The 25,977-nt window shown below is 38.2% G+C and overlaps 1 protein-coding gene across 2 annotated transcripts in view; it reads right to left on the reverse strand.

Annotated features, from left to right (window-relative positions):
• Nucleotides 1-327: 327 nt before the first annotated feature.
• The window catches only part of LOC124229936 (phospholipid scramblase 1-like), a 31,362-nt gene continuing 5,712 nt past the window's right edge, over nucleotides 328-25,977 (reverse strand). The window contains exons 2-9 of one of the 2 annotated variants that reach the window (XM_046645506.1): nucleotides 24,477-24,500; nucleotides 21,167-21,229; nucleotides 16,589-16,875; nucleotides 15,178-15,220; nucleotides 12,003-12,223; nucleotides 10,081-10,242; nucleotides 3,279-3,440; nucleotides 328-749 (exon numbers count right to left, since the gene is read on the reverse strand). In XM_046645506.1, the coding sequence (XP_046501462.1) occupies nucleotides 711-749; nucleotides 3,279-3,440; nucleotides 10,081-10,242; nucleotides 12,003-12,223; nucleotides 15,178-15,220; nucleotides 16,589-16,875; nucleotides 21,167-21,229; nucleotides 24,477-24,489 (990 nt within the window). In that variant the 5' untranslated portion in view covers nucleotides 24,490-24,500 and the 3' untranslated portion in view covers nucleotides 328-710. The remainder of the gene's footprint in view (nucleotides 750-3,278; nucleotides 3,441-10,080; nucleotides 10,243-12,002; nucleotides 12,224-15,177; nucleotides 15,221-16,588; nucleotides 16,876-21,166; nucleotides 21,230-24,476; nucleotides 24,501-25,977) is intronic. The other variant, XM_046645512.1, reaches the window with a different exon arrangement.

Here is a 25,977-nt window from a genome sequence, read left to right on the forward strand (position 1 = left end):
TTGGGACAGAATCATGTCTTTTTTTACTGAAAATCATCAAAAATTGGTAACTTGTCTTTTCAATATTGAAATTTTATCTACAGTAGCAGATTAGCTTATGGGAGAAAAATATAGTGTGATTTGCTGAATAAAAAACAAATACAGATTTTACTTTTCTTTTATAATATGTATATTGAGTATTATCAGAAGATAATTGCACAGGAAACTGAAATCGTGTTCATTTTTAATTTTTTGCATCTACAGTATTTGCAAAATAACATTAGTTGTTACAGATGAAATATATTGCAACTAGATTTATAAAATAATATATACTTTTATATTAAAATTAGTCTAGTAAGTCTTTAATTTAGTATAAAACTTGAAAATAAAGCAGAGACTATAGTTCTAAGGAATTTATCATAGGAAATTCCATGTTTAAATGTAAAAATTCCTACATCCTTTCTCTGAAATACACAATGAAAAAGAAAATGTATAAAATAAAAGAAAATGTATAAAAACATTTATAAGTAATACAGAAAATAAACTCTATAATGTGAAAAGTGAAATCATACACCTGGAGCTTCAGGCATCACAGTGTAATTCAAACACGCTATAAGCCATTTCAATAAAGAAAAAAAAAAACTGAGTTTTTCTTCTCCGTAATCCCAATCAATACAGGCTTCAAGTTTTCTGAGGAGACTATCATTAATCCACTACCACATTCCTGCTTTCTAGTTATTGCCTCCACTGCTTTCAAAAAACATGAAGTCCTAGAGAAAAACAAAAATACACAAATGAGTTTTCAGTAAAAAAAAGATCAATTTTCAGACGCATAAATGTTAAGGGATCTGATGAAACATGATAACATATCTGCTAAACAAGACAAACGGACCCTAGTAAGTCAATCTGGGAAAAGTTGATAGCTTCAGCTTTCCATTTTAAAGCAACTCAATTCTAAAATTCTATTCACTTATTGATACCTGCATGAATTTAATTAATCCTCTGGTAATTTCTCTAAATTTCACTTTTTCTCATGCCTCTCAGAATGTTCCTCTTTCAATCTTTCTTCCTCATCTTTTTGTACTCCTCTAATAAAATAACTCTTTCTGTGACTGGAATTCCATACACAAATTTTAGATTTTTTCAGGAGAATGACAGCCCTCTTAGAGTTAGAATGTATCGTAGCATTTTTTGGCCCAGTTTTATGATTTCTCTTCCAAACTGGTCCACTGTATTCCCCAGCTTGTCTCACTCCCTCCATGTCTAACCACACACTCTTGCCTATATGACTTCTGCCCAAACCACAGATTTTTGTGTCTCTCACATCTATCTTTTCCGTTGTCAGTTCACAAAGAAATAATTTAATCCTTGTCACCATTCACTTGCAATTGCACTATTGCAATTTTACCTCTTGTCAATCTATTTCTCACATAGTCACCAGGATTTATTTTTCTAAAATTTGGATTTATAACTATTTTCTTTTCTTTTTGTGTTTTTGAGGAAGATTAGCCCTGAGCTAACTACTGCCAGTCCTCCTCTTTTTGCTGAGGAAGCCTGGCCATGAGCAAACATCCGTGCCCATCTTCCTCTACTTTATACATGGGATGCCTACCACAGCATGGCGTGCCAAGCGGTGCCATGTCCGCACTCGGGATCCAAACCAGCGAACCCCGGGCCGCCGAGAAGCAGAACGTGCAAACTTAACTGCTGCACCACTGGGCGGGCCCTATAACTATTTTCTTTATATCTAGCAAAACTAACTAATTAACTAAATGATTTTCAATATCTTCCCAATGTCTACAAGAAGTTGCTCAATCTTTAAAAGTCCTTTAGAAGAAGCCCAATCTACCCCATAGTCATTTCATAATTACCCCACCACCACCCCCAATCCATTTTTCATCTATCCAAACACGCCAGGGTAAGATTAAATGTTACTTTTCATGTGAAATAAACACTCATTGAAAACACATATAGAAAATATTGAGCCCATGCCAAATTAAATAGAATAGCTTAATAAAATCCCAGTGACCCCTCACCCAGCTCCAATAATTATTAACATGACAATCTTGGTTCAGCAATCACTCCATCCCCTAGAGCCCCTGCCCTCACCCCCCATTATTTAAAAGCAAATTTGTGATTTCATACCATTTTATACTGAAATACTTCAGTATGTGCCCCTAAAAATTATGGACTGTTCTGCTTTTACATAACCATATCATCCTACCTAAAAATAAAAACTTAATAATTAATATCATCAAATAGCCGGTCAATGCTCAAATTTCCCTGAATGCCTTGTAAATGTCTTTTTATACTGTTTGTTTTTATGTTTTTTGTTTGTATCGGTATACAAACTGCATTAAGTTGATGTCTCTTAGGTCTCTCTCTTTTTATTTTATTTTTATCTTATTATTCTGACATGTATTTGTTGAAGCAACTAGCTCCTTTTTCTATAAATTCTCTTAGTTTTTAGTTTTTTCTGATTTCACCCCCAAGTCAATGTTTAAGATATTCATCTTGTGGCCCCAAACCTTGCTTGCATATTGGAATCACCCAACAGCTCTAAACAGCTTGAAGGCTAGTCCCCTCTCCAGAGATTTTGATTTACGATCTGGTGCAGTGTTGACACGGGGAGTTTGAAAGCTACCCAGCTGTTTCCACTGTGCAGCTATGGTTGAAAACCACTGCTCTGTCCCAGGAGTCCTTGGCTTCGCTGTGTATGGAGTCACCTGGGGAGCTATACATACCTCATTCTGAGCTTCTGATTTAGGTAAACTGGAGTATGGGCTGACACTTGGGTTTTTGAGAAGCTCCCTGGGTTATTTAACGTGAAGACAAGCTCAGAATCACTGCTCTAGCCCATGTATTGCCTCTTGATTGGCAGTGCCATTTAAGGGCTTGATTGGATGTATTCTGTTATTGCAGTTTACACTCCTGTATTAGATGAATTAATAATGAATCCGGAGGAAATCTCCTTGTTTCACTAAGTCTTATCCATGTAAATCCAGATTCAAAGTCTACTCCAAAGCACCAATTTCCATTTTTTAATAAAAACCCCAAAGACCAGGGCCTCTCCCTAACACATGAAGTCCTGCTGTTACCATGTGAAACTGCACAGACCATCCAGAGAGAAACTAGTCACCTGTGAATCCAGAGATTCAGGAGAAAATGGAATTTCAGAATGAGGATTAAATAAAACCTATAAACTTAAGAAGATCATTTAAAATGTACAATTTACTGAATCATTTCAGAATGAGAATTGAGAGACCATCTATACTCCAGATGAACCAGAATACACTTACAATGAGGAAACATGCGCCAAGCATCGCAGCTTTCATTTTCACATCAAGGTCTAAAGGGAACTGGATCCCAAAGTTATCAGCATCTGTATATGCCTCTCTCAGAAAACCACCCCACTGCTTGGAAATCTTGCCAACCACATTTGCTTCATCAAGAGACTTAACCTAAATTGAAAAAGAAAAAGACAGTCTTAAAGAATTCTAGAAACCCAATAATAAGGCTACTTCCAAAGTTGGAATAAAATTAAACAAATACTCTACTAAAATTATATGCCATACATAACTATGAACATTATATCATTCATCAGACGCATGTAAAAACCTGGATCTTTTTATAGATACATGAAAAAACTGTTTCTTTGCTACAGAGATCTTATATGAAAGAAGTTGTGCTGAAATATTTTCTATTCTACATTAAGACACACAGTAATAAATGAGTTGAATTTATCTAAAACAAAATTTAAATAAGAAAAGATACAAATATGAAATGTTTCTTTGACGAAATTTCTAGAAGCCATCAGGAAGTAATAAATAAACCCCACGTGACCTCTGCTTTAAGAGAAGCACAGGGCATTTACACAGGCAGAGTGTTTAATGGGATGGGAGGACCTGTTACTACCCGCTGTCAGTAGGAAAATGTGAATGGCTAAGAAGCTGGGAAAGAGGACTGGCAGTTTTGAGAGAGGGAAAGTAACTGCGAAGTAACTTGATGGTATACCCCGGGTCAAAAGTTGGGGTAAGACTAGACAGCAGGAGGTGGGTAAACAGCAAAAGAGGAAGAGTGTATGAAAAAAAGGGCTCCAAAGTAAAATTTTTCTAATCTTACAATTCTGCCTGATAGCCCTGGGCCATCACAAATAGTGAACAGATTGTGGCCGGACAAACGCACCTTACCAAGTGGGCACGCGGGGACTGAATTTAGCCCACACCCACCAAAGTAAGTACACATAGGTTGCATCAACCCAGGAGGAGAAGCATCCTTTTCAAACGTACATGCGGTACCATATGTGCTAGAAACACCCTTGCCTCAGGCTGGGATCAGCTAAATTAATGAGGGAAACTGAAAACAGTTGACATTGTATTTGGGTGTGGGTAGATGAGTTCTTTAAAAATCTGAAATAAATTCTAATATGAAAACTGTGGGAGCATAGATAGCATGTTCATCAAACATCCCCCGTCTCTATAGGGCCAGTGTTCTCTGCACACTGATAATTCGTCCTGGCCACGTGACCTGTTTGACCAATGGAATGTTAGTTGCTGTGACAGGAGCAGAGGCCTTAGCCGAGGCTAAGTGGGTCAGCCTGGCTCTTGCTCTCCAGGGATCAGCCACGAGGAAAGCAGGACCCAGGGGGCTGCTGTAGCTACAGCTCCAAAACAAACATACCTGGAACAGATCTGAGGCCAACCTACAGCCCGAATCAGAGCCATCTAGCTAAGCCTAGGAATGTGCCCTGAGGCCCCACTGACCTGCAGGCCTGTGAGCATGGGAATAAATGCCCGTTTTTTTTAAGCCACTGAGCTCTAGGGCTTATAAGCTATGCAACACTATTGTGGCAAAATAGCCTAACACAAATTCCTTCTTGCACATTGTAGTGTTTTATCTGCTAATAGCTCTCATTGAAGGATTTCAAGCTAGTAATAAAATCTTACATTTTATTTTTCAATTGAGTTATTTCTAATTTTTGAAATATTTTTAAATGAAATATACAAAAGATAACGTACTAACCACCATAATCCCACCACTAGACGTAACGGACAGTAACTTTCCCCTTTCTCACTCCTACAGCAGGAAATTTAAAAATTCACCAACATTTACATAGGAAGTAGAACATATAATTTTTTTATGGAAAAGTTCAGAAATGTGAATAGTCAATTCATATGTGACTTGAAGTTACTGCTGAAAAGTCAACAGGATTAGATAATTTTTAGGTAAATTCTAGATAATATTTTAAAAACAGAAAATCTAGGTAATAAAAAGATTTAAACTTCTGGAAATAAACTGATATATCACTAATAAAGGTATTCTAAAAAGTAATCTATAGGCTCATCTCACAATATAAATATAAATGCAAAAAATCCAAATACAACATTAGCATATAGAACCTAGGTAAGTATCAAAAGAATATACTATCAAAGAGTAAAATACTAGAAAATCATATAATTCACAACATATGAGTATATCCATAGAGGCTGAAAAGGTATTTTTACTAATTAAGCCTTTATATAACATTTAGTATATACAAGGCATTTAAATGCTTTACAAGTATGAAGTAATTTTTTTTCTCCTAAGATATGTACTATTATTACACACAACTGTCATGTGAAAAAGCTGAAGCAAAGAGAGGGTTAAGTAGTTTGTCAAGTTCACACGGATAAGCAGTCATGGGGATGGGTCTGAAGCCCAGGCTTGCTGCTCCAGAGTGTCTGTATTTGTGACAATCATGATACTCTGCCTTTTAGGAAGTTAAGTATCAATTCTTAATAAAAACTTAGGTCAGAGGTCGACAAACAAAGGTCAATGGGCCAAATCTGGCCTGCCCCCTGTTTTTGTAAACGGTTTTGTCAGGAAACAGTTACACGCAGTATTTATGTACTGTTTATGACTCCTTTCATGCTACAATGACAGAGCTGAGTAGTTGCAACAATGAGTATATGGCCCATAAAGTGTAAAATGTTTTCTCTTATTCCTTATAAAAGGAAAAAAGCATGCTGATTCCTGCTCTAGGTAAAATAAGAATAGAAAAATACTGTGAAAAATGACAGCCAATATCTTTCTAAATTATGAAATATTTGCTGCTATTTCAATTGAAATCATCAACTTGGTAGGTATTCCCACAATTGGCCTTATTCAGTTTTGCTGTAGAAGTAGGCTGGAAAAGAAAATGAGCTAATTGGTAAACATTAAACATTAAAACATTTGAAGAGCTAAAATAGTTTCATTTGCCTTGTGATTTTATACCTAGGAAAACCAAGTAAATACAGCAAAAATGCCCTCTAAACTTAATACTGGAGTCCAGTCACATGACTGGATATACAGTAAACAAAAATAAACAGCTTTTCTCAATATTAATAATAAGTAGCTAAAAATATTAATATTCCTCCCTAATAGTGATAATGCCTATATGTTACTTAGGAATAAATTTATCAAAAAAGATAGAGGTTCTTTATGAATAAACCTATTTGGTCTCGTGAAGAATACAAACTTAGAAACGAATGAATAAAAAGACAGAATGCTTCTAGGATGAGACAAGTTTAGCATCACAAATACGTTAATTTTAAAAGATGATAAACAGATTAATACACTACCAGTGAGATTCTAACTTCTGAAAAATTGAATGAAATGACCTTACTGTTCACAGGGAATAAAACATCTGATAATAGCAAGAAAATACGATAAAGAAGGATACCGATGACCATTTGGCTATGACTAGATGTAGGATGTATCATTAAGTCACTACCATTGAATCATAAGGCACTGCTGTAAGGACAGATAGTGAGATCAATGCAACAGAGGAGAGAATCGAGAAATAGCTCCCATTACTTGTGGGAATTTAATGGATGGTATTTCAGTTCAGGAAGGAATGAATAGTCTACTTAGTAAATTGTGAAGACACAGCTGTCTAGCCACCTGGAAGAAAAAAGTTTGATCTTATATTGTACAAATAAAATTCCATGTGAGTTAAACATTTAAATGTAAAAAGACAAAAAACAAGTAGATAAAGTATAACATCGAGGAGAACATAACTAAGACAGGAGAACCAGAAACTATTAAAATACATATATTTGACTACGTAAAGTTTAAAATTTCTATATTGCTATACATATATATATTATTTGTGGAAAATATTTGCAAATCAGAGGACAGACGCAGGGTCAATGTCTTCAACACAAAAATTATATTTATAAATTGACAAGAAAAAAAGCAAACAACCCAATAGATAAAACAGGCAATGGATATGAATGGACAATTCCACGAGAGCAAATATAAGTAGCTGGTAAACCTAGATAAAATGCTCACAATCCCTAATGGTTAGGGAATTACATTAGAGGTAATCTTTTCCCTCTACCGCTTGCTGATTTTAGATTCCCTTGTTTAGTTTGAAGTTCGCAATTTAAGCTGTATGTAGGTGCCATTTATTTTTCTTACCCAGAACTCCGTGCACTTTCAAAATCTAAGGATCCATGGCATCAAGTCTGCAAGATTCTTAGTCATTCATCTCTTTGAATATTATCTCAGCACATTTTCTGTCTTCTCTTTTTCTGTAACTCCTCTTTGGTACATGCAAGAGTAGTTTATTATAGCTTCTGTTCCCTTCAATTTTTTTTGTCCCTTCAAATTTACATCTTTCCCCCCCTTCCTTTTTATTTTCCTCATATGGATCAGCCAGTTCACTAGTTCTCTCTTCACGTGCATCTAATTTGCAACTCAAACTTTCCAATGAAGATTTATCAAGGACTGTTCCTCATTTCTGGAAGTTCTATTTGGTTTGTTTTCAAATCCTCCTGTCCTTTATTAGTAGTCTCATTCTTCCCTTATGACAGTTTTTGTTTTATCTTTTGTCTCTTTAATGTTTATTGAGGTATTTCTTGTATGATTGCAAACTGTTCTATTACATGCAGTTGTTCCTGGTAAATTAGTTTCTAGAGAATTATGTAGTTTTTGAATCTGCCCACATGAAGATAGGCTTTTTCTGTGGGAATAGAGGGTGCCCTTGGGGATCAATGTCCTTCTAGTGTGCTTTAGCATTTGATTCTGCCATCTGTATACCACTGGGGATCAACTTCTATGTTTCGAGATTCCTGAATCACAACAGTGGTATGAATTCAGACTTCAAACTCATAGATGAGGCTGGATTGGGGGGATAACAGTTTCACATAGGCATATTTTCACCCCCTACCAAGAATCCTGGAAAGAGACAGATTTATCATCTCCATGGGATAAAAAGTCTACTTGTCTTCCTTCTACTCACCCTTGGGATAATCTGCTCATGGCTTCAACTACCACCTGTATGCTGAAAACTCTCCAACCTTTTCCTCTACATACCTAAAATTATACATGACTCAAATACAAATCATTAGCTTCCCACAAACAACTGTTTGTCCTCCAATATTCTTAATTCAGCCTATGGCATCATTATTCATTCAGCTTTCCAAACATTAGACATCAGAATCATCTCCAAATTTGCTTTAATCCTCAACTGACATAAATCCATGAATCAGTTCTACTCAGTACACTTATTAAATGCCTCTTGAATTCTTCTTTCCTTTAGAAGGACTCTTGCTCCTGCCGTGTTTCCACACCAAGTTGCTATGCCTGTTGGCACTCAAATGGAGTTCACATTCCATAATGGTCCCTCATATTGATAATTTCTGCTTTCAAATTCTCCATTTTCTAGCTTACAGAAAGTGATTCAAGGCACTACTTTCTCAATTCCCTCAAAGATGTTACGTAGTTAACACCATTGTAGGTACACAAGAAAAGTTAACTCATTACATATACTGGGGGCTTTAAGGCATCCATTGAGAAGGGTTGCTGGATGATTTCTAAATCCCTTAGCATTAAATATAGGAGGTTCACAATACAGTCTGACTTGCTTCACCAGTATTTTCACTTATTTTCCACAAATAAACTATATGTCAGCCAAACTTCTGTTAATGTTCCCTTAAAGAACAAATATATTTTTAGTCTTCCACGTCTTTGATAGGAATGATAAGCCCTACACAGAGAACTATTACACATAAACCCATAACGTCTTTACACATACATGGTACACAGCCCCCCGACCCTCCACCACACACTATGCATATCGCTTTGTAAGAGTCCTTATAAAGTCTCTGTTACATCACGTGTTTTCTTAGAATTACCTCTCCCTCATGAGGCTCTGAAGTCAATGAGGGGAAGGACTCATCTTTATATAACCAGGGTCTAACAGGAATTGCAAATCATGTGACTAGAGAAGCCAGGCAGATCACGTAAAAGAAAAGCTGGATAGTGAAAGACCTTAGGAAGTCAAGGGACATTGACAGAGTTCCCCTTTCTTATCACAAGGGGGCAGCACTGCCCAGGTTCAGCCTGTTTGTGCCTTTTCTATGAAAATGTAGGCTCAATTTACCAGATTTTCTGATTGCCTAACAATATGAGAAAACCAAGATTAAGTTATGAAATATCCTGATTTTTAAAGATTTGCCACTAAATAACTTGGGCTACAAGGCTGGCCCATCTGTTGGAAAACTGCTGTCATCAAATTCCTCCCTGTAGTAAATACACAGCTATATCATGGTTTCTGAGGATGGAATTTAATACAAGGGTAAAGGAGCGTCCTTAGAGAAGCATAATTGGGTAGTAGGCCTTAATGCTATTTTCCTGAAAACTCTCTTTGCATAATTTGGCTTTTTGTAGGAACTTAAAGGTGTCAGACCTTCTGAGGAGGATCTAGCACATTGGCAGCCTGCACTGCGGACTAGCGAGGGTCCATATGCTCTGCAGTCAGACTCAGATGACAAGGTTAATGTCGTATTTCAAATAGAGAATACACAGAAACCACCATGTTTAAATGTTCGATGTTTTGCTTATATTTCTTGACTAGAAAGCTCTGCTTCTCTTTTTTCCATTTAGCATAACCAACACAGATGCTTAATCAGAGCAACAACCATCTTTCTGACCAAAGGTAAATATATGAGCCATTATCTTCCTCTTGAGATATCAGAATACGTATATTTATTTAATATGTTTGTAACATCCCCCCAAATTATATTATTCTTATATTAGGAAGGTAACGCCTATGAACACTATCACATCTCTTACCTCAAACTCAACATCTGCACAACATCTGCACACAATACACGGACCGATAATCTTAAGTACATCCTCTCTCCTCTCATTTTGAACTGTAAACTTAGGCAGAAACGGGTGCCATATCTGAGTCACATAACCTATTGGTACACCAGGAGGAGCGTGGATTTCTAGCTATAAAAGCAAAAAGATATATATAAAAATCATCATCATCATAATGTCTAATAATAACTCATTTATTGAACACTTCTTTTTTTTTTCTTTTTTGGTTAGGAAGATTGGCCCTGAGCTAACATCTGTTGCCAATCTTCCTCTTTTGTTTTGCTTGAGAAAGACTGTTGCTGCACTCACATCTTCTATTTTATCAATCTTCTTCTATTTTATGTGGGACGCTACCACAGCATGGCTTGATGATTTGTGCTAGGTCTATGCCTGGGATCTGAACCTGTGAACCCCGGACCACCAAAGTGGAGTGCACGAACTTAACCACCATGCCACCAGACTGGCCCCTTGAACACTTTCTAAGTGTCAGACACTGTTCTAAGCACCACTCAATTCATAATACATCCCTACTGGGTTGCCACTATTATCCCTATCTATAGAGGACGTAACTGAGGAACAGAGAGGTTAATTAAGTTGTACTAGATTCTCCAGCTACAAAGTGGGAAAGATGAGACACAAACTCAGGCAGGCTGTATGCAGAGTCTTCACTCTTAAGCTCTGCTCTAGTGGTCTCATACTTCTTAATTTCCATCCTTATGAAAAATGTCTAAAAATTTAAACTCCTTTAAAAGCAGTAGTTTAGATGTAGGAACACAGCTCTGATCCATGGTGCAGTTTTCAAACAGGAGTGGTAACGGTGTGATCATGGAAAGAAAACGGGGCCTGGAATGTTGGCTCTGCTACTCAGCTGGGCACCTTGAGAATGCCTCCGTGTGCTCATCCGCAAATGAGGGCTTCCCAGGCCCACTGTGTATGAGCAGACAATATAACACGTCAATGTGCGCTTTATACTGTAGCGCGCATTCCACCAAACTCTCAGTGTTTCCTCAGGTATTCCCAGGATAGATATTATTCCTAAGCTAAATGACATAGAAAACAAAATAATTCAGCATGAACAACTTCAGTTATCTTTTTAAAATAAATGCACTATTGGACTTCCAGTATCTGTGTGCTTGTATCTTTGTCTGTGTCATGCTCTCAGAGCTACCTATGTGCAACGACTAAGTGACCCGGGCAGGGCTGGTCTCACACCAATGGGGACACAGGTAAAGGCCAACTTTCCTATAAACTCTCTGTGCCCTGGCATCTCCCCTGAGATCCATGTTCTCCACCAATGGGCTGTCAAGTAATAGGAAGGAGACACCTGGTGTTTATGGAGCTAATGGTTCTCATACTAGTGTTTACCTCTTACGGAGGACTCAAATATATTAATTTTTTAAATGGCAAAATGAAAAACACAGAAGTTGAGATTTTTCAGAGGGGGCCTCTCCTAGGTTTGCTTCTTAGTAGGTTGGCCAAAATTGTGAGATGAATACATCTGTTCTTTCCTCATTCTTCTGTCCACTTGTTCCTGGGATGGTATTCCAGGATATTCTTTGCGGTGCCCCTGTTCTGGTCTTGGTCAGGCCTCTCACGGTCATTTCAGATAAGGGATTTGACCAAGGTGCCCTACCTTCTCAGTTCTCCCAAAGGTCAAGAAGTCTGGTCTCTGAGTGGATGCTCAATCCCATGAGACACACTGCTCAGGGATATGGGGCTAACTGCTCACTGTTTTACACCTGCTCCTTTTCCTGCACAATTTATTCTCAAGCATAAACCAATAATTTATGGGCCAATTTCCCTTTAAGTCTAATTTGATTATACGGGTTCAACAAAAGGAGGAAAACTCTTACCAAACTACCTACAAAGTACCCTTGTAATTGCTCACCGACCTCTTGAAGGCAGCAGGGGAAAAAGCAGCTGTTACACCTCAGTGGTCTCTGCATGGTTATGACTTCTTGGCCTAGATTATCAACAATCCTCAGGGTAAAAGGTCGAGCAGGCCCAAAACAATTTCGGGTACAGCAATCAGTATCCTCCTTTGCAAAGTAAATCATCTGTCCAAAGCTGTTCTTAATTTCATATTTGTTTTCAGTTTCAAAACCTGTTATGACTAAAAACAGAAAAGAGGGAATCATTATGACCATGATGTTATAAGAATATTGAATTTACCCCAAGATACTATAACATCTAGTTATGCCATGTTTAGTTGATATTTCAAGTAACACAAGAAGAAAGAAAAGGAAAGGTGTTTAGAGATGATTCAGACAGAGGAAAAAACGGCAAAGGGAAAGAAGGAGGGGAGGGCATTAAGGCACAGAGACATTAAGAGTCCCTCTGGGAGACTTGGAGGAGCACACTCCTGTCCTCGTAATTCCGTAGGCACACGTCAGAAAGGCAGACTCGGCTGCCGAAGATGGTGCGATGCTGCAGATGGTCAAAGCCATGCGAGGTGGATGCAGAAGATGTCCACTAGCTCGGTGTCGTTTTCATATACTCAGTTAGGAAGGAGAATATAGGATGATTGCTATGTTTCTGCTTTATGAAATATAGCCAAGAACTGGTTTGAGATTTTATTTTACATACCATATTGATGGCTTATCTTTTTGCACCATGTTTGAGGGAAAGTAATGTACTTACCTTACTTACTCTCCATGTGAAGAGGGAGAGAGTGAAATGGAAGGTAGATTAGAACATCACGTGGGCCCAGGGCACCTGTGTTTAGCTCAGCAGCAGTTGTTCAGGAGGGGGAGACAGGTATTACACAAGGGGGAAAGGTGCTTGGCAACCAAGGCTGCAGCTCAGAACATCTGGACCACTGGCATCCTAAGTGAGCTCTGCACCTTAGAGGGTTCACCTCTCCACAGGGACACAGAGCAGTGTCAAGGCGGACACTCACGTCATTTCTTACCAAAGGGCTTCCCATACAGACCCACATGTAGGAAATCTCTCCTTACTTGAGCCAGGAAGGAGCAATTAATGGTCCCATTTGTCCCTAGCCCTCAATAACTTGGGTCATAGGATGTCAGAGGCCACCAAAATAATGAGTGATTAAAAGAAATATATGGAGACAAAAGCTACTCTCTAATATCTGTGTGGATGGACTTTTAGTCAGGTAGAGATGTCCTTCACAAATTCTATCATCATGACCTCCCTTAAGTGTCTTTCTCTGACTTAGACAAGCCTGCTCTGTCTTCATAAGAACTGTCCTTGACCTCAACATCTGCAGGTCTATTGTTTCGTGAGAAAAAAACTAAACTGATTCACGAGATGGGATCTGTTATCTAACCGTTTCATTAAGTAGCTTAACCTCAAAAATGTTCAGCTTGTTCATCTATAAAATGAGGTAAACGGGCTTCTACAATCTATAATTTCCTTCTAGTTAAAAAAATGAAAACAAATAAAAATATGAATTCTATGGCTATGTCTTTATTGTCTATTAAGTTTTGAATTGGGAAAGTTATAAGTGCTTGTCGTACTCTCAGATGCTAAAAATAAACTGAGTAGTCTTCACCTCTTTACATTATTCATAATGTTAAAATATAGACTTTCAGGGGCTGGCCCCGTGGCCGAGTGGTTAAGTTCGCGCGCTCCACTGCAGGCGGCCCAGTGTTTCGTTGGTTCGAATCCTGGGCGCGGACATGGCACTGCTCATCAAACCACGCTGAGGCAGTGTCCCACATGCCACAATTAGAAGGACCCACAACGAAGACTACACAACTTATGTACTGGGGGGTTTTGGGGAGAAAAAGGAAAAAAATAAAATCTTTAAAAAAAATATAGACCTTCAATTTGAGACAAAAAGAAAATTAAAGACATCCCTTTTTTAAAACTAAAGAATGATTAACTACTAAATTTGGAACTTACTTTATATTTCATGATTAATACATATATATTTCACAAATACATATAAAACTTAGAAGTCTAAAAACTACAGACATACAGTTTAGAGTATTTGTATATATAATGTATAGTGTCTGGTTTTGGGGGTTTTATAATCTCAAAAATAAATTCTTTAGAACGAAACATTTAAAAAAATTTAGAATACAAATTATCAAACAACAAAGAGAACTTTTCCAGAGAAAACTTAGTATAAACAAACAAAAATGAGAACATTATAAATATCTAACAATGTAAATTAGAAGTAATCTAAATGTAAGAGGTGACAATTATATATTCTAACCAAGTCTATTACTATACTAGTAAAATTCATGTTATAATTTCTACCAGTGGAAAGGTACTTTGCAGAGAGGTGAAGAGGATTTGACAGATAGCTGCTAAAAACTAGCAAAGTTTTCACTAGACTCTTTATATCTAGAAGGAAGACACTACGGTTCATGAATCTACCCAGGCTCTCTTTCCCCTGGCAGGAGTTCTGAAACATCTAGTGGCTTCCTAAGTTTATCTTGCACCTGAGGAATGCTGGGCCCAAGCAGACACAGGGTGGAGTCATGCCCCATTCACAGGAGCAGGAGAGCTGTTCTGGGAAGCCAGGCCTTGAGGCCTGCTGGTCCGCCTCCTCCAACACTTCAGTGGCCCCATATCCAGGGGGATGCTCCTCAGCCCATGGAACAAATGTTATAGGGTTCATCTGAGCTCCCAAGAGGAACTGTGGGCAGGAATACGATGTTCCAAAACATATCCATCCAAATTCAAAATGTTTATTGGTTTTAGAAATCTACTCAGGTAGCTGAACTATTGCATTTGGCTCTGTGCCAATCTCAAGGTAATCAGAAACCAGGCAAAAAGCAGCTGAAGTGATGGAAGTCAGGCAAAGAGAGAAACCACTGAAGTGACAAAGTAGCTTTGATTGGTTTCCTTCTAAGTTAGGGTCTGCACCATGAGGACAGATGCCCAGCATAAGAGTATTTCACCACTTGACTCTTAATTTCAGGAAACCAGCTGCTGCTAATCATTATTTCATTAGCATGAAGAGAGGCATTTGTAAATGACCAGGTTTAACTGTTCCGCAGCAGGGACAGTGTTATATTGGTGGCTGTTGATATGCCTTTATCTGCATAAATGTCCTCTCTTTCAACAAATATGATCAATACGCTGAAGACTTACCTTCCAGAAGCTCAATTTGCTGATGAACCAGTATCTGATCTATCTATTATAGTAAAAAAGAATCAATCTGTAAGTATATATTACATGTTTTTAAGCCAACCAAATTAACATTAGTTTTTATATTTTAAAGAATGCATATAATCAATTACCAATATTATCAATATTTAATCATGGTTTATATTAGTACTGGGTGTAACCAAAGTTAATATAGTTTTAATTGAAAAAATATCCATTGAATGTGTTCACTATTAATGTGGGCAAATTCAGGTCAAATAAAATTGACTTACACTGGAATCCCTATAGAAATTAGAAAAAAAGATCCTTCTAGAAAAGGATTAAAAAATATTAAACGTTTTTATCCATTTAAAGAGCTTTTTCCTATAAATATGAAAATTTTTCTTTTTACTTATACTTGATATTTATTATTATTTGCAGTAGGTGATAACTTCTACATATTTTGTAAAATCTTAATTAAGAAAAAAATTGATTTAGGGTATTTCTTGGAGAATTAATGAACAACTAAAAGTTCTTACAGTATATGCTGTCCAAGTGCATTGTGGGAAGTTAAATTAATGCAAAGAGTACAAGAGAGACAACTCATTTACTAAAAACTAATTGAATATCATAGGAATATTCATTTATTTGTTTATAGATTAGACACAAAGAATTTCATATTTCTACATTCCCTACTTGATTTCTAACAGCAAACAAATATGAAACCTCACATGCAGTACATTAAAATCCAGGATGTTTTCCCTTATTGATAGCTTAATAAAATTGGATCTTCAAAGAACAAAATCATCATAAAAATGTAATTGTGTTAATTACAATAAAAAAGTGAGTCACATTATACACAAAACATTAACTCCTTTTTTGGTACCCCTTATTGGAACTGAAAACTAAATTGAGTTTGACGTTTCTTTCCACCTCCTAGGTAATTATTCAGTGTTGGGATTAAAGAGCACAGGATCCAGAACCAAGATTCCAGAAGAAAAAGCCATTCCCACTTCCTTAGTGTTTTGATGCTGAGCAAATTGTGTAACTTCTCTGGACCTCAGATTCTTCTTCTGTAAAATGGTGATAATTATAGCACCTATATATCATAGAGTTTCTAAACCAGTTAATACATGCATTATACTCAGGAACAGAGGCTGGAAAACAGTGCTTAATAAAGATTTGCTATTGGCTATTATCACAGATTCTGTTCAAGATCATGGAAAACACAATTTTCTAAGACATTTGCATTTTGCTTTAAAATTAAACCTGACCTAGAAGAATTAGAGTAATTTGTTAGCAAAAAATATTGTTTTACCATTTTGGACTTCTGTGAATCAGTCATTTATTAATCTTATTATGTAAAGTGGAAGCACGGTTTTATTTTTTTATGACTGTTTTATGTGTTTGAAATTACCTGACTTAAATATTCCAACCCAGGTGGACAGTCTGATGGAGGTGCTGGTGCTGGCATCCATGGTAGCCCTCCAGGTCTACCTGGATGATTATACACTGGCTGCTGCTGGACAGGAGAGCCCACTGGGCCAGCACCTGGATAATCAGCTGGTGGGACTGAGAGGCCAGCCTGGGGGCCAGGATAGCCAGCCTGGGGGCCAGAGTAGCCAGCCTGGGGGCCAGGATAGCCAGCCTGCGGGCCAGGATAGCCAGCCTGCGGGCCAGGATAGCCAGGAGGTCCTGGAGGTCCTAAAATAGGAACAAGCGAAATAATTTGTAACTGCACAGAAAAGCGGACACATCAACTCTTTGAGGATTACCCCAGTTATCTACCAAGTAAAATTTCAGCTCAGAAATCCTGTTTCTATGAAGCTTAAAGTGTGTGTTTTTACCTTTCAGCAATTTTTCAGTGAAATATCTGTTTCATATCCACTTCTACTTTGAGGATTTGGGACTGTGTATAGAGTTGGCCCACAACCTTAACCTTATCGTTCAAAACTTAGATGAAAATATGCTTGAAACCTAAGAAAGTGAAAGAAAATCAACAATGATTTTGAGTCACCTACATAAAGATTCTGGAGTGCTTTCATGGAAAAGAGAGATGACATTGAGGAGAAGGCCCAAAATAAAGGCTTTGAGCCAGCATTTCTAGGACCAAATGAGTCTATAAAAAATGATAATTCTAGAATTCTAACAAGTAACATCTCCTTATGTGTAGAACTGGGGGTGGTTTTGCCCCCTCAAGACGCATTTGGCAAGGTCTGTTTTGGCTGTCACAAGTGGAGGGGAGGGTGATTCTGGCAGCTGAGGGATAGAGGCCATGGATGCTGCTAAATATCCTAAATGCTGAGAAGAACACCCTGGACAAAAGGAATTATTCATCCCCAAATATTGCAGTGCTGCTATTGAGAAACCCTGGTGCCTGGTATAGAGGTAAAGAGCATGTCATTCCTTCCAGGCCTCTCCAGACACTTGTCTGGGTTAACAGTTTCCCTGAAGTTCTAAGCTATGGTGTAACCCATTCCTAAGACCCTCTACGTGAAAAAAAAGTTCCATTGTGATACTTAGGTTACTAATTGAAATTTCACAATTTAGCACCTTTAGCTCTTTGGACAATACAATTTGAGAACCAAGGAAGGTAAAAAGTTATAATGGGCAAAATTGTCTTTAGTATTTAATAAGCACAGTAGAGAAAGAAATTTAATAAGTGTATACTATGTATTCCATGTGAATTTGTGATTACAGCGAAGCTTCATAAGCTTATATGAATGGCCCACAGGGTAGTAATTCCATAGGAACGGAATACAATTTCAAAGGACTGTATTTCATAATATTTTATCAGTAAAGGCTATGCAAAAGTTAATACCCAGAGTAGGCAATTTATAAATACTTTTAATGAAACACTGATGACAAAAACACATACATGATTAAAAAGACAGAAAAAAGACTAAACCTCAATGTCTTTTAAATATAGCTTTTATAAGTCATTCCTTCTTAAAATGAATAAATGTTTACAGATGATCTATAATGTGACTGGCTCTGTTCTAGCATCAGAGGATTCAGTTATCAACAAGGCAACCTGCTCTCAGAGAGTTGACAGGCAACTTCTGGGTGACAGAAAATAAATGTTTAAAAAAGATTTCAGATTGATCTGAGGGAGAAAATACATGGGGGAGAGGGCAAGGTATCACATAGTTACTGGCCCAGTGGCGTAGTGGTTAAGTTCATGCACTTCAGTGGCCTGGGGTTTGCGAGTTCAGATCCCAGGCAAGGATCTTCATACCACTCATCAAGCCAAGCTGGGGTGGCATCCCACATACAAAATACAGGAAGATTGGCACAGACATTAGCTCAGCAACAATCTTCCTCAAGCAAAGAGAGGAAGATGGGCAACAGATAGCTCAGGACCAATCTTCCTCACCAAAAAAAAAAAAGAATTTATATGGGGACCTAAAAGATGAGAAGGGAAAAACTTTATGTGAAAATCTGGTAGGAAATGTTCCAGAAGAAAGGGAAACCCAAATGCAAAATCCCTGACTTTTGGAATGAATTTGGCATGTGTGAGAAAGAAAGGAACCCCATCAGGAAGAGGAAGACTAGAAACCATAGTCGGGGGGCCGGCCCCGTGGCCGAGTGGTTAAGTTCACACGCTCTGCTTTGGCAGCCCGGGGTTTCACCAGTTCGGATCCTGGGCGCGGACACGGCACCTCTCATCAAGCCATGCTGAAGCGGCATCCCACATGCCACAACTAGAAGGACCCACAAATAAAATATACAACTATATACTGGGGGAATCTGGAGAGAAAAAAGAGGGGGAAAAAAAAAACAAAAAGAAGATTGGCAACAGCTGTTAGAACAGGTGCCAATTGTAAAAAAAAAAAAAAAAACTGCTGTCAGTAAAGACATAGGAGCAGTTCATCTAGGGAGCCCCCTAAAAGGGAGTTTGGGTTTTATTCCAAGCGTGATTGACAGGCCTCAGAGGATCCAAAGCAGAAGAGTGAGTTCCGTGATCTGATGTACATCTACAAGGTTTTTCGGAGTGCCAAGCACTGGGATTTAAAATGAGACCTGCAGACGCAATCCCTGCCGTCACGGCCTAACAGGAGCGAGAATGTTAGACCCTATGGCTCACTCTAAGGAAGGGGAACACCAGTGCGATGAAGTGAAACTAGAAATCAGAGACAAGTGCTTTGAAGGAAAGAACCAGGGTGTTATGATTACACATGCCAGAGGAAGCTGCTTGGATGGGGAGAGAGGAAGGGAAGGAGTTGGGGCAGCTTCCCTGAGGACCACCTTTCAGCTGAGACCTAAAGGATGCAAAGAAGTTGAGGCCAGCAGCAGAGAAAGAACATTTTAGAGAGAAGCTCTGGGATAGTAACAAGCATTAGGGCCTTGAAAAATCTGAAAACAGTCCAGTCTCCCTGAAGAGGAGAGAGCCAGGCCTAAGAGGCACTTAAGGAGAAGGCTGGGGAACCTCCAAGCAACTAACTTGTTTAAAACCACCAGACAACTATGAAGAACAGAAGCCAGAATTTGGAGCCTGACCCAGCCTCTCTATGCCCGTTTTCTCTTGCATAATGGGGATAATTAATAGTATTTACTCCATAAGAGTATCTGAGAATTAAATGAGTTAATCCACATTACGCATGGTGCTCTCGATTTGAAGCCGTCACTATTGTTAGCATCATTGTCATAAGACTTGAGCTATATGTGGCTTTGGACTTTAGATAGAAAGTTGAGCCATTTTTCTCACAAACTCTCAAGTCTGATTATAACCCAATTTAATTATGTATCACCTACTTTTAATTAGCTATGGGTGGATTAAATCATTCTCCAAGTGCCTTGGGTGACTATCATAGACTTGCTAATAATTCTCCAAATGCCAACCCTATAAGAATTGAGAGCAGCGGTTCTGAGCCTGGCTGCATATTAGAAGCAGGTGGGGAATTAAAAAATGACCAATCCCTGGGTCCCACTTTCTGAGCTTCTGCTTTAACTGTCCTGAGACAGTGCGCTGGTGCTAGCGTTTTTAAGAGCTTCCACAATAATACTTCAGGGCAGGCACCCTTGCGAACTATCAGCTTTGAGCCTTGCCGTTTTTCTAGCTCACATTCTTTTAATTGCAAACATCTGCGTGAGATCCTGGTTCCATGGGGAGATTTCCGGCTAGACACTTAAACAGACCGTTCAGCTCCCAAGCACATTTGTTTGCTCAGAGTAGAATGCAAAATGCGTACACTCTTCTGCCCAAACCAGATTCCCTTTGACACTAGGTCCCCAGGATGGTTTCTCAAGATGTGGGTAGCTCACCTACTTGCAATCTGGGTGCACCATGAACTATGCCATTTAGGAAAGTTCTGGTAAATTTGATAACTCCATTTGTCTAAATGAAAATCTCTGAAGTCTTTTATGCATTGGTTCACAGGAAGAAATGTACTCCCAGTACATAGTGAGGTGACTCAATTACTTTCCTTAGAAATGCAAGATATAGTTCAGCGTGTATACAAAAGTCAAGCTTTCATATGTTACCAAATGAAAATGAGAATTATCCCCAGGTGGGTACATTTCTACTGCTTACAGCTTCCAGGTTTAAGCAGTTGTCTCTTTTTGGTGACTTTCACTGAATACAATTAACCTTAGCTCATACGTGACTCAAAAACATCCAGGGACAAACCTCCTGAATGTGATTACATGATTCCAATGCTCAGAACAGATGGAGAATCAATAAAATCTTTTATTTAATAGATGTATTCTAGGGTTTAATTTATGTGCAACCTTGTATTTCATTTGCTAAATGTAAACTCTCTATTGTTTTTATTAACTCTACATCTTTACTATCCTGTATAAATAAAAATTACTTTTATAATGATACATAGTCAAAAAAATCAAGAACAATTAGGCTGCCAAGTTCACCATTGCACTTTTAATAAAAAGCACTGCTAAAATAAGTACACATAGATGGACAGACAGACAGACACCCTTTGGAGAACAGCAATAACTGATTAATTTTGTTTTTTTATTCTTTAAACAAATGTTTTACCTTGGAATGCTGCCGGGGGATATTGAGGGAGAGACCCAGCTGGTAAATTTCTTCCTGGCATGTCTGCAATTCAAGGAGAGGGAAACATATATGGAAATACAGAGAAAGAAAAATGCATTGTCCTTCAACAGCTTTAATTTGCACGCTCTTGTGCTGTATTGAAATAGACTGAAGACTTCACTTAACAAAAGCTGTGCCTGTCATCAGAGTTACTCGGCAGTGGAATCCCCTTTCAAACTCCCTTTCGGATAAATGAGGCAACGGGGTTCCTAGGGCTGAATTTCTAGTTTTCAAATATGCCCGGTGGTGAGCGTTTACTTCCGTACACTGATTTTGTTGGTATTAGAGAAAATGATTGTTTTAAAACCACATATACACTGTGAAGGAGATAAATGAAACTGGTTGGAGGTGAGGATGGTAATGGAAGAATTATGATTATAAAGATTTCGATAATCATTGCTATTGACAAATTGAAGTGGCAAGCAATAGGATATATTGGAGTATATAAGGAAGCCATTTGGTGTAAACCTAATTCGGCCTGACTTTGTTTTTTCCAAAAGGGCCTGACTGTGGCCGTTGAGCATGCATCGTATATCTGCTTTAAAACATTTCCTATGGCAAGAACAAATGGCCTTAAGATAAAGCTGCAATTTCCCCCCACATTGGCATTTCCTTAAGGATAATCATCTTTCCTTAGGCTAGGAACTGATTGCTGCACTCACCTTTCACCACCCAGCTCACCTGTGACCACCCAGCTGGAGACAACAGACCTGCCACCCTGCTGTGTCCACCGAGACAGCAGACCTACCTGCTGTGTCCATCAATTGCTGTGCCCACAGAGCAGTCTGGCGATTATTGTAAAACGGACATTTCAATCATATGTGAAACATCCTGTTTGGGGTATATAACCACTCTGTACACCTCACTTCTTTGGTGCCCTTTCTTCCTTCGGGAAAAAAGGCTCTGGGCCATGGTCCTCAGATTTCAGCTCAGAATAAACTCTCCCAGATTTTCATTTATAGATTGGTTATGGATTATTTTTGTCGACATTATACAAATTATTTTATAATATTTAAAATAATGCATACATTTCAGTATCTAAATATCCTTTTTATGCTTACTCTGCAACCACTCCAATAAGGTTGCACCATAAGAAATCCCCAATATTTAACTAATTTTGACCTACAAAAATCACAACTGACAATTACAATCATCTAACATAGTAAACTTTGTTATCTACTAATCAGTGTGTTTTGAATAATCTTGATATATGTCCATGGTTCACTCTCCTAGTCTTCACATTTGTGTTTCTCCAGTCATTCATTTAGTAGCCACTCCAGCCAGACGATAAATACTTACTGATATCCTCCTGTGTCACCCCTGAGTTAGGCTCTGGGGCTACACTGGCTCTGCCTCCACGAAGTTATGGTCTAGCGGACATTACACTTATACCATATTCTCCTCTCTTTCCTCATGGCTCACTAACTCTAGATTCAAAATAATTTCTTTTGGAATCATGGGGACATGGCATCAATACAGAAGAAAATGTTTGTCAAACTTTCAATCCAATACATTTTCTCTATACTTATCTATCATGAGCCTTCAAAGACCACTCAACGCATGTGGTTTCAGTGCGAAGGCTGGATTGCGGGCCCCCTTTCTCCTCCGTTCAATTGGCTTCATAATAACCTCAACAGAATGGAGTCCATGGAGACTCTGCAAATTCAGGTGACAGTGAACCCTCTACTTCAATCAGCGCTTTTCTCTGAAGGGACACTGCGACATGCATCGAATTATCACAGATCTCTGAAATACCACATCATTCCATCCCAGCCATTCCCTTCTGTTTCTGGGCTTCAGGTAGTGGCCTAGCTCCTGGTTTTCTAGCTCTCGAGATCACATCCCTCACTCCCAATCTAAGTTGGAAACTACAAGATCAGACTCAACAGATCTCAAGGAAACACACTGCAAGTCTGACTTAAAGACATACCTTAACCAATATGTCACATTTTGGCGTCTCTTAACAGATACTGTTGTTTGACCAAATACACATATGCATAAAGGGGTTGACAGATTCAAGATTTTAGGAGGTTTTGGTACCAGAGCAATGATCCTGGTTTCAGAAATTCCAGGGGGAATTCACATGGAGAGAAAATAATAAGTTAATGGGCAAGGAGTCAAGTAGACCAAAGAGTACGTGAACAATGGATGGATTTCTGAATCCAGGAAATGCAACTTAAAATAACTTACAAAAATCACAGGACTATCACATTGCCTTAAAGCTATTTTACTTTTACTTCTATAGATATGTATATTTACATACATACTTACACTTTATTTCCATTTGTGCACACATATATACATACACACACACAATTATATATATGAAGCTGAGTTAAAAGATGACCACAGTCAAAGGAATCTTTCTAAAGGGATTTGCAGCATCCTAAAGCATGTAGCAAATAAGACAGCTTAATACTATATAAATTTACATTTAGAAAGCTTTGAGTTTTGTAAATAAAATTAAACTAATATAGCAAACATTAAGAGAAGAGCACGAAACTTCATGAAGGAAAGTCGAGGTTTCTGTTCCTAACAACTATCTGACGTATCTAGCAAGGCTGACATTGTGGTGATAGGTAAACATCTCTTTCACCATTGAAATAAAGAAAAAGAGAGAATATAAATCCTTTGGAAAACAGGATTTTGTTTTTCTTATTTTCCCCAAAATGTATTGTTTTTCTCTTCAGAATCTTAGATTTTTAAAAAGAGAAAGTCTTCTATTACATACTTGGTCAAATACCCATCTTATTTAGAATTTTCTTGAGAGAAAAAAAGCCAGAACATAGTGATTGGTATTGATTTAAATCTATTCCCATCATAACATATTCATATGTTATGAAATATATATCAGGGATGTATCTGAGGATTTTATTACAGTGGATTGACATATTAAATCTATTATCTGTTAATTAATATGATCTTAACAATTGCTATGTATATAAAACACACACAGAAAAGGGAAAACTGATCTGGATGGACTATAGCATAAATTATACAACAGATTTCATAGTAAGCCTAAAATTTCTTAGGTTTATCTAAGGCTTTTCTATTTTTAAAGGAAAAATTAGTGGTAGTGGATATTTGTGTACATCTCTATAATCAGCGCAGTGAACCAGACTGGATTCTGGAGCATGAACAACACAAAGCAAATTACATCCTTTCAGAAACCGAATAAAACATTATGACAACACATTAACAACAGACTTAACATTAGGAGCAAAGCAAGCACTCAAAGAAAATTACTTACTTTGTTTGTCCATGATTTAAGAGTCTGAAAAATAAGACCAGATATTAATATGTTGTCTACAAATTTACAGGTCAAGTATGACTGCTGAAACAAGATACTCTGACATTATACATATACATAGGATACTCCTCTATTCACCTAGTCTACCCGAATCTGGTCACTTAAACCCTTTGGCCTTGACCCTATTCCTCACTGCTGCGGCTCTGAATAGGACTTTAGAAGTTGTGGGTCAGCCCAGGTAGGAGGACAATTTCTAAAAGCTTGGGAGGATAGGGTCCAAGGAGGCAGAGAGCAGGAAGGAAACACTGTGAGCCGAAGATCCCACCTGGTAATCCAGTTAAACATCGGAGGCTTCCAACCTACACAACCTAAAGTGAGCACGTGACCCAAAACCCTGTACTCAACCTCATGGCTGGGCTCCACTCGCGGTTCAACTGGACAGACAGGTTAGCTACCAGGCCACACTACTGCAAATATCTCTGAATTCCAGGTCCCGTGGACGTGTTCTGCCCAACGTGAACAGTGAATCTGAAAAGCCCTGACCCTTTGTTCTAAGCCTCAAGACGTGCTGTTGGCCAGGGAACGCACGCTTAGGGGATGTCACAGCTGTAGCACCATGACAATCACACCGAAACTTTGTGTTTGCTTATTTCTAAGAAAATTAATAATAAAAAACATTGTACTCAGTACTTCTGTCTTCGAGAGCCTTGATCCCATCCCAGTCTTTCCCACTCCTCTCCGGCCACTCTTTTGCCTCTCTTCACCTTAAATCCCAGCCCCCATACGCCTGTTAATTACAGTTAAGACATGAGGCAAAACCTCTGTTACCTGACTGTTCTATCTTGGACCCACACACTAACGTGAATCAGCCCTGCCCTTCCCAAGCCATCTCCAGTCTTGGTGCCCCTTTAATAACTCCTCCTGCTGCGTCACCCGAATTGGTAAATAAAAGTCAACGGATGCCTCTATATTCTCAAGTAAAATGTGGTGTTCCCAAGAAGAAACCACATCCTGCCTCTCCTTTCAATTTTATTTCTTTATCGTTGCCTACTTTAAGCATAAAATTTCATACTCTGCTAAAACTCTTAAGAACATTTCAATTATAGTCACTTCTTAATTATATATACTCAAGAAGTTCAGTAATGGTTGAATAATTCAGAATGGGTTTACTTGGCCCTGGAATAAAGCAAAAAGGTGGAGTTACTGATTTTATTTCTTGGCTTTTCTTAGAATAATTGTAACCCAAGTTTTCCTTAACTCGTCAGAAACCAACCACTGTGGACCTCCTCAGGCAAGAAGGGCAAAAAGATTAAAATTTCTGTTTTTCTGTAATTAATCTATAAGATGTTCAGTAAGCTAATAAACACACGTAACCAAAGGAGGCTAAAAGTTTTCCTAGGCCACATTTGTGTAATTGGGTCTGTCATGGGAAGAACTATAAAAGGAGAGTAAATTCATACACACCAAATGCCATGATTATTTTCGTCAACTTCACATTTCC

Source organism: Equus quagga, chromosome 1 (assembly GCF_021613505.1).
Source record: "Equus quagga isolate Etosha38 chromosome 1, UCLA_HA_Equagga_1.0, whole genome shotgun sequence".
Classification (NCBI taxonomy): domain Eukaryota; kingdom Metazoa; phylum Chordata; class Mammalia; order Perissodactyla; family Equidae; genus Equus; species Equus quagga.